This window comes from Hylobates moloch, unplaced genomic scaffold (assembly GCF_009828535.3).
Source record: "Hylobates moloch isolate HMO894 unplaced genomic scaffold, HMol_V3 SCAFFOLD_2, whole genome shotgun sequence".
Taxonomy (NCBI): Eukaryota; Metazoa; Chordata; class Mammalia; order Primates; family Hylobatidae; genus Hylobates; species Hylobates moloch.
Genome location: NW_026652277.1, coordinates 13,379,211 through 13,388,378, shown reverse-complemented (window position 1 = coordinate 13,388,378; position 9,168 = coordinate 13,379,211). Strand labels below are relative to the sequence as shown.

Below are 9,168 nucleotides of genomic sequence, written 5' to 3'. Positions count from 1 at the left end.
GGGGGCCCGGGCCCGCGCCTGGGCGCCGCGGGGGCTCGCCTGCCTCGGCGCGGCCCTGCGGGAGCCGGGCCGCCGCGCTCCCGCCGGCTGGGCGCGCGGGGGTCCTTTAAGGCCGGCCACCTCCCTTTAAGAGGCGGCCCGGGCTGCTGGGTGGCGGCGTGCGGCCCGGGAAGGGGGCGGGGGCGCCGTGCAGGCCCGAGCGCGGCAATGATTGGTCTCGGGGGAGGGGTGGGGGGTTGCAAACCCGAGGAGCGGTGGCATCCGTTGCATGATGCAAAAAAGGATTGATTTCAAAAGTTGCGAGTTGCATTGGCAGCCGCCCTTGGCGCCCGGGCCACCTTTTTCCCGGGCCCCGCTGCAAGCGCCGGGAATGTTTCCGCCACCTGGCCGGGCTCGACCGCGCGGCGCTCTGCGGGGCGCTGTCCCTGCTCCCCGAGTGCGCAGCGGAGCGTCCTTGAAGACAATGGTCATGGGAACAATTTGCACAGAAGGCTAGGAGCCCAGAAAAAGCCGCCGGGGCGCCAGGCAGAGGTTTTTTAAAAACACAAACGGCGCGTTAGATGCTTGGGGACTCCCAGCATCTGTCCTTCCTATTGTTTAGCTTGGCTCCGGAGTTCACGGGAGCCTCGTGAAATGTGGAGACGTCCTGCAAAGTTTCTTGAACACTTCATGTGCGTGGTAGGAAGTCGAGGAAAAAGGTTTACGGTTCCCCCGCTGGTTGCATTGTTTGTCCTGCACATGTTCGAGCGAACATGGCAGCCGCAATCCTGGATGTGTTCGAATTGACATCGAGGGGGGAGCTTCAGGTCGTGAAATAACTTTTTTCCGGGCTTTCGATATTGTGAAGCATTGCTGATGAAAATAAAGCAAATGCTTTCAGATATCGTTTAGGGCTTCCCTCTAAAACAGCAGTGTGCAGGAATGCCGATCGAACTTTTCTAGGCAGTAGGTCAGCATTTTCCAAATGTATTTGGGAGCAGAAATGTTTTGGGTCACTGGACCGTGCTTTACGTGGCACGGCAGGTTGGCACGCTATGCAGATGCCCTTTTCGTTAATATTTACGCTTGCCAGTTGCTCTGGGTTTTAATCATGGGCTGGATGCAGAAGTGATGCCACCTCGAAGACAGGCTGCTCCTGTCTTTGTGTCCTTTCTTCATACCCTGCAGTAAGTTTGCAAAGAACGTGTTAGCCTGCATTTTTTATTTTATTTTATTTTTATTTATTTATTTTGAGACAGAGTCCCACTCTGTCGCCTGGCTGGAGTGCAGTGGCGCGATCTCGGCTCACTGCAACCTCCGCCTCCTGGGTTCAAGTGACTCTCCTGCCTCTGCCTCCCCAGTAGCTGGTATTACAGGCGCCCACCGCTGGAGGATGACTTTTCCCAGAGGGGAAGACCGGGTCACGGTTCTCATTAAGAGGGTATTGTACTAGTTAAGCCCGGAGATGTACTTGAACTGAAAGCAAGGGGAATGCAGCCCAGGAAAGGGATTTGGTGTGATTTAGCACGTAGGAAGGAGAAGAAGAAGGATAAGATGACCCCAGGTTTCCAGTTTGCGGGAGTGGGGGGTGGGGGGTGGGGGAGAGAATGAGGAGCGATGCTAATAATTTAAGAACTGCTGAAAGGCAAACAAGTTTCGGGGTGAGTTCAGCTTTGGAAATGTTAAATCTGAGGTCTGCCGGATGGTGTGGGGGTGGGGCTCAGAGTTGCAAATCTCAGGTCTGCCGGATATTCCAGACCAAAGTTAATAGGGAAACAGGTCCGGAATTTGGTGTGGGGATGGGGCTCAGAAATGCAAATCTGGGTGCCATCAGCATGTAAATGGTGTTTGAAGCCTCCGTAAGAGGCGAGATTAACCCCGAAGGGGGAGCTCAGGAAAAAAGTGAAAGAGACCTTGGACAGAGCTCTGCAGAAGTTGGAAATCAAGCGGCTGGGCGGGACAGAGGTTGATCCCCGCTGCGTCGGTGGGAGGCCACCATCTTCAGCTCTTCCTCCCCGCCTCCACCCACCACGAGCTCACCGGGAAGCAGTTCTATGCCGCAGAGGCCGTAAGCCACAGATGCCTTACTTCATCTAGGGCCACACTACAGCCTTGGCCCAGATCATCTGGCAGAGTCATGCGTCCTTTTCTTTGCCGGTGATGAGAGCATCTTCCTTGGGTACTGCTTTGAGCTAGTCCTACGCTCCCCCCCAACTCCCGGGCTCACCAGAACCCCATTCTAGGGAGCCATCCCCGCTGGATCCTCAGGCTCTGCTGGTTTCCGTCCGAGAGATGGTTCTCCTGGATTGCATTGTCTGGTTGGGGCTTATTAAAAATACCAGTTTCCCGCTGAGCAGGGTAGCTCATGCCTGTAACCCCAGGGCTTTGGGAGGCCAAGGCAGGAGGATCACTTGAGGCCAGGAGGTTGAGACCAGCCTGGGCAAAACAATGAAACTGCGTCTCTACAGAAAATTTAAAAATATCCAGGTGTGATGGCGCATGCCTGTAATCCTAACTACCTCAGAGACTGCGGTAGATCATTTGAGCCCAGTAGTTCAAGACTACATTGAGCTGTGATCATGCCACTACACGCTAGCCTGAGTAACATAGCAAGACCCTGTCTCAAACAAAACAGAGCAAAACAAAAAGAACTAATTTACCAGCCTCACTCGAAAGATTACAGCTAGCAGATACAATGGGTTGAATTGTGTCCACCACAAAAGGTGTGTTGAAATCCTGACTGCCCCCCATACCTGTTAATGTGGCCTTACTTGGAAATAAAATATTTGCAGATTTAATCAAGGTAAGATGAAGTCATACTCAATTGTGATATGCCCTAAATCCTATGGCTCATGTTCTTAGAAGAAAAGGAATATTTGGGCTGGGGGTGGTGGCTTATGCCTGTAATTTCAGCACTTTGGGAGGTGGAGGTGGGCAGATCACTTGAAGCCAGGAGTTTGAGACCAGCCTGGCCAACATGGTGAAACCCCATCTCTACTAAACATACAAAAATTAGCTGGGCGTGGTGGCACTCGCCTGTAATCCCAACTTTTCGGGAAGCTGAGGCAGGAGAATCGCTTGAACCCGGGTGGCAGAGGTTGCAGTGAGCTGGGATCATGCCGCTGCACTCTAGCCTGGGTGACAGAGCAAGATGTCTCAAAAAAAAAAAAAAAGAAAAGAAAAGGAAGATTTGGAGACAGCGACACAGAGGAGACACAGGGAAGATGGCCATGCATGTGAAGACTGAGACAGAGGTTGGAGCAATGCAGCTACAAGCTACAGCGGAGGTTGCTGTCAGCACCAGAAGCTGGGAGAGGCAAGGAGGAATTCTTCCCTAGAGCCTTCACAGGGAGCGTAGCCCTGCTGACACCTTGGCTTCCCACTAGCAGCCTCCAGGATTTAAACTACCCAAACCCAGCTTGCGGTCCTTTGTTACGGCAGCCATGGGAAAAGACTCCAGCAGGTCGGAGGTGTATGTGGTGGGGAAGGGATGCGAAGAATCCCCATTTTGCCAGGCTCCCTGGGTGATTCTGATGCTTTTGAAGAACACTGACCTAAGAATTCCACTTCCTCTGAAACCCAGAGGGAGGAGAGCCTGCCTGTTCTGTACGCCACATCCTGCTCACCCCAAAGCAGCAAAGCAGCTCCAGTGACATCACCTTCCTGTCACCTGCCCTTCTCATTCAGGGCTCATGCCATCCAGCACTGCTACCATCTGCTGCCAGAAGTGTCACTCCCCTGCATGGTTTGAATCATGCCCATTAAAAAGTGGCCCCTGCTCTGTCATCCCGGGGGATGGAGAGGGTCCATTCTCAGGAATAGCACCTGCTAGATGATGGATGTGCAGATCTGATGACCTTGACCTTAACTCCACTTTAGACACCCATTCTCATGGCCGTGCTGTGAACCTTCTCGGCCCTGGGAATCTTTCATTTTTTATTCGTTTAGAGATGAGCTCTCTTTATGTTGCCCAAGGTGGTCTCAAACTTCTGGGCCCAAGCAATCCTCCCACCTCAGCCTCCTGATAGCTGGGACTACTACCATGCTTAGCTAACCCTGGAAATCTTAAACACCAACACCCTCTCCCCCATCCCAGAGTCCTCTCCCTTCTTTACATCTGACACCCACACTCTAACTTCATGGGGGCCACCAGTCTCCTGAAGTGGATCCTTTTCATTCTGTTCAGCTTGGACCCCCTGAGGTTAGTTCTGCAGCCTCATCTCCCCTCAACGCTTTTCATTGACCATGTTCACCCCCAAATGTCCAGACTTAAACCCCTCTACCTGCCTTCTTTGTCCTTCCACTGGGCTGGAGGAAACTCAGAACTTAGAGATCCTGCCACGATGGGCATGTCAGCCCCCAGTGCCAGCTGGGCTTTTCTGACAGCTCAAAAATCATTGAGTATGTTATTCCTGATGTTCATTATTCTCCCCAAGGGCTGGTTCACACTTTGCTGCCTTCAAGAGCAGATGCACCTTACAGAAAAAAACTCATGTCCTCAAAGGAAACTGTAATTCCCCCACCCTTCCCTGGCCCTACTACACTCCTCTGACCTCCTGGGTCAGTGTCTCAGAGACAGGACTGCCCTCTGTCTGTCCCAGGCTGGTCCCTGCCTGTACCCTGACTTCCATCCCTCCAACGATAGCTAACCTTTGTTGAGGATTCACTACATACCCCACTGCACAGTGTTTTAAAGCATTGCTATTAGAATTCTCCCCACAGCCCCCTGCCATAGGTACTACTATATGTTTTCCCTTCATGGGGATGGGAACCAGGGTTCAGACTAATTAAGTAATTTATCCAAGGTCACTGTCTTAGTTTGGGCTCCCCCAAAGTAGACCTGGAGACAAGCATTAGGGAGAAGGGAGTTAGTTAATTTGGGAGGTGATCCTAGGAAACATAAGTCATGAAGCAGATAGGAGGAAACAGAAGGGAGAAAGCCGGAAGGAATGTTAGAGTGGCTTCACACTGTGGGCACCTGGGACTCTGCCCTGTTGAGGCTGATCTGAGAAATGGTAGGGAACACCCCCTGGGGCAGGCAGACGAATGACGAACTCCAGTAGGTCTATGTCCCAATCCCCAGAGCCTGTGACTATGTTATGTTACAAGGCAAAGAGGAATTTCAGTTGCAGGAATTGAATGTACTGATCAGAGCCAAGTGTTGTAGCTCATGCCTCTAGTCTCAGCTACTCAGGAGGCTGAGGCTGGCAGATTATTGGAGCCTAGGAGTTCAAGGACGCAGTGGGGTATGATTGTACCACTGCACTCCAGCCTGGGTGACAGAGACCCTGTCTCTTAAAATAATTAAAGAAAAATTTGCTCATCATTTGAGCTTAAATTAGGGTGGTTATCTTGGATCATCTAGGTGGATCAATCACAAGCCTCCTGAAAAGTGGAAGAGGGAATAGAGAGCTGGAGAGATGGGAGCGTGAGAAGGAATTAGACTGACATTGCTGGCTTTGAAGATGGAGGAAAGAGCCACAAACTCAGGAAAACAGGTGCCCCCTAGAATATGGAAAAGACAAGGAAGCAGGTTCTCCTTTAAAGCCTCTGGAAGAGAATACACCTAGCTGATAGCTTGATCTTAGCTTAATGAGACCCATGTCAGACTTCTGGTCCACAGAACTGTCAGATCATAATTCAAGCTATTATAGGAAAGGGGCCCTGATCCAGACCCCAAGAGAGGAATCTTGGATCTTGCACAAGAAATAATTCAGGGCGAGCCGGGCACGGTGGCTCACACCTGTAATCCCGTCACTTTGGGAGGCCGAGGCAGGTGGATCACCTGGGGTTGGGAGTTCGAGACCAGCTTGACCAACCCGGTGAATTCCTGTCTCTACTAAAAATACAAAAATTAGCCAGCCATAGCGGCAGGCGCCTGTAATCCCAGCTACTCGGGAGGCTGAGGGAGGAGAATCGCTTGAATCCAGGAGGTGGAGGTTGCAGTGAGCCGAAATCTCACCATTGCACTCCAGCCTGGGCAACAGAGCAAGACTCCGTCTCAAAAAAAAAAAAAGTAAAAAGAAACAGGTGACATGGATTTTAATTTGTGTGTGTGTGTGTGTGTGTGTGTGTGTGTGTGTGTGTTTGAGATGGAGTCTTCTGTTGCCCGGGCTGGAGTGCATTGGTGTGATCTTGGCTCATTGCAGCCTCCGCCTCCCAGGTTCAAGTGACTCTCTTGTCTCAGCCTCCTGAGTAGCTGGGATCACAGACACCTGCCACCATACCCAGCTTATTTTTTTGTGTTTTTAGTAGAGATGGAGTTTTACCATGTTGACCAGGCTGGTCTGGAACTCCTGACTTCAGGTGATCCAGCCGCCTCAGGCTCCCAAAGTGCTGGGATTACAGGCATGAGCCACTGTGCCCTGCCTGAAAATTTCAAACAGAAGAGTGGGAATAGCGAATGCTGGAGGCTGGGTGCATGGGCTCCAGACGTAGCCCAAGCTCAAATCCTGGCTTCACTACTTACAGCTGGGCACTGTGGTAGCACTGCCCATGCCCATGCCTCCCAAAGTGCTAGGACTACAGGCGTGAGCCACCATGCCTGGCCACACATGGCTAATTTTTGTATTTTTAGTAGAGATGAGGTTTCACTGTGTTGGCCAGGCTGGTCTAGAACTCCTGACTTTGTGATCCACCTGCCTCGGCCTCCCAAAGTCCTGGGATACAGGTGTGAGCCACCATGCCTGGTCTCTTTTTACTTTTTAAAATGGGGCCACTTGAACCCTTAAGATAACACATGTGGTCACATCCACTTTCTAGTGGACAACACTGCCTTAAAGGATTCCCGGTTCCCAGAGCCCCAGACACAGGCATTTGGGCACCTACATGAGTGTTACACAAACACTTCACATTCAACATGTTCCAGACCAAAATAATAATTTTCCTTCCCACTCTCCCCCTCCCATCACTCCCCACTATGTACTCCCTTGGCTGGTGGACAATCTCCTGTGTTGCACGTGGTGGAACCCTGGCCCTTATACTCAACTCCTCCCTCTCTTTTCAGTCCCTATTCTGAGTCAATTCTACCACCTTGATATTCCCCATCTCTCATCCCCACTGTTGTGGACTTAGCCTCATTTACGGTCTTTTGCTGTTTTGCTCATTTCCATCAGCCCAAAGTGATCCATGCAGCTGGAATGACATTTACGAAAGGCAAACCTGATCATGTCCTTTCCTTGCTTAAAACCGCGCAGTAGCTCCCATTGCCTGTGGCTCCATTTCTCAAAAAGTCTGGTCTTCATTCGTGGGTGTGCATGGATGAGTTAAGTAGGACATGGAAGAATATTTTATTTTTGTAGTTAGGGGTATTCATTTCAACACCCACTGGAAGGATTTAACTGAAACATAAAACCTGCGATTTCATGGACATTATTGTTCAGAACAAAAGTGAGTCAATTTAAACAAAAGTTTAAAGAAATAATAGCATAGGCTAAAGTAATAGCACTGACCAAGTAAATAATAGCTACAGGATAAAATTCAGACTCCTTAATATGGTAAAAAACAAAGCAAACGAACAAGAAAAACCCCTTTGTGACCAAGCTTCCCTGCTTGCTTGCTTGCTTTGCTTGCTTCCTCTCTCCCTCCCTCCTTCCCTCCCTCTCTTCCTTCCTTCCTTTCTTTCTTTCTTTCCCCCTCTCCTCCCCCCGCCCCTTTCCTTTTTGACAGAGTCTCACTCTGTTACCCAGGCTGGAGTGCAGTGGCGTGATCTCAGCTCACCGCAACCTCCACCTCCTGGGTCCAAGCAATTCTCCTGCCTCAGCCTCCTGAGTAGCTGGGATTACAGACGCCCACCACCACGTCTGGCTAATTTTCGTATTTTTAGTAGAGACGGGGTTTCCGAACTCCTGACCTCAGGTGATCCACCCGCCTCGGCCTCCCAAAGTGCTGGGATTACAGGCATGAGCCACCGCACCCGGCCTACTTTTCTTTCTTTTTCGAGACAGGGTCTGGCTCTGTCACCCAGGTCAGAATGCAGTGGTGTCATCATACAGCTAGCTCACTACAGCCTTGAACTTCTGGGCTTGAGAGATCCTCCTGCCTCAGCCTCCCAAAGTGCAGAAATGACAGGTGTGAGCCACCGCAGCCAGCCTTCTACTTTTCTTCTCTAATCGAATCTACCGTCTTCAGCCCTGCAGCCACACTGAGCGGCTTCCAGATCTCTGGGCTCACTTCTCTTTCTTCACGATGTGTCTCAGCAAGTACTATTTCTTCACCTGCTCTCCCTCGTCCACCCTCCTCACTTCTGGTGAAAATGGATGATATCTAAACTTGTGAGATTCAGCTCCAAGAGTCTCCTCTCTGAAGGGCTCTCTAGATACTCTAGGGCGCGTGAACACCCTATTCTTGGTAGACACAGTAATAATCCCTGAAGATACCCTCATCATCATCTCCAGAACCTATAAATGAATATAGTATCTTCCATGGCAAAAGGGCTTTGCAGATGTGATTAAACTAACGATCTTGAGATAGGAGACTATCCCAGATTATCCAGGTGAGCTCAGTGTCATCACCAGGGACACAGGAGGGTCCATAAGAAACGGATTATCCCCTGAAGGCTCCAGAAGACACACAGCTCTGCCCACTCATTTTTATTTGTATGTATGTATGTATGTATGTATGTATTTGTTTGTTTTTTTTTTTGAGATAGACTCTCACTCTGTCGCCCAGGCTGGAGTGCAGTGGCGCGATCTTGGCTCACTGCAATCTCTGCCTCCTGGGTTCAAGAGATTCTCCCATCTCAGTCTCCGGAGTAGGGATTACATGCCTGGGATTACAGGCATGTGCCACCATGCCCGGGGAATTTTTGTATTTTTAGTAGAGACGGGGTTTCACCGTGCTGGCCAAACGGGTCTCAAACTCCCGACCTCAGGTGATCTGCCTGCCTTGGCCTCCCAAAGTGCTGGGATTACAGGTGTGAGCCACCATACCCGGCTTGCCCACGCATTTTAGACTTCTGAGCTCCAGAACTACAAGGTAATAGATTTGCATCATTTTAATAGATTTAATAAGCCACCACTAAATTTGTGGCTTATTTGTTAGAAAAGTCAAAGGAAACGAATATCCCGTTCTCTGCACCACCTTATCTCTTGTACAGTCCTCGTCATAGATCCTATCCAGCTGACTTGCAGTGGTGTTCCCTGTACCTAGCCTGTTCCTCCAAAAACCCCATCAAACCATGAGTGTCTT

General features: G+C 50.5%; 1 protein-coding gene across 1 annotated transcript in view; it reads right to left on the bottom strand.

The window, feature by feature from the left end:
* SEPHS1 (selenophosphate synthetase 1) overlaps positions 1-2,118 on the bottom strand; it is a 36,719-nt gene extending 34,601 nt beyond the window's left edge. The window contains exons 1-3 of the mRNA XM_032159737.2: positions 2,068-2,118; positions 705-852; positions 121-453 (exon numbers count right to left, since the gene is read on the bottom strand). Coding sequence (XP_032015628.2) covers positions 121-453; positions 705-852; positions 2,068-2,118 — 532 coding nt within the window. The remainder of the gene's footprint in view (positions 1-120; positions 454-704; positions 853-2,067) is intronic.
* Positions 2,119-9,168: the final 7,050 nt, after the last annotated feature.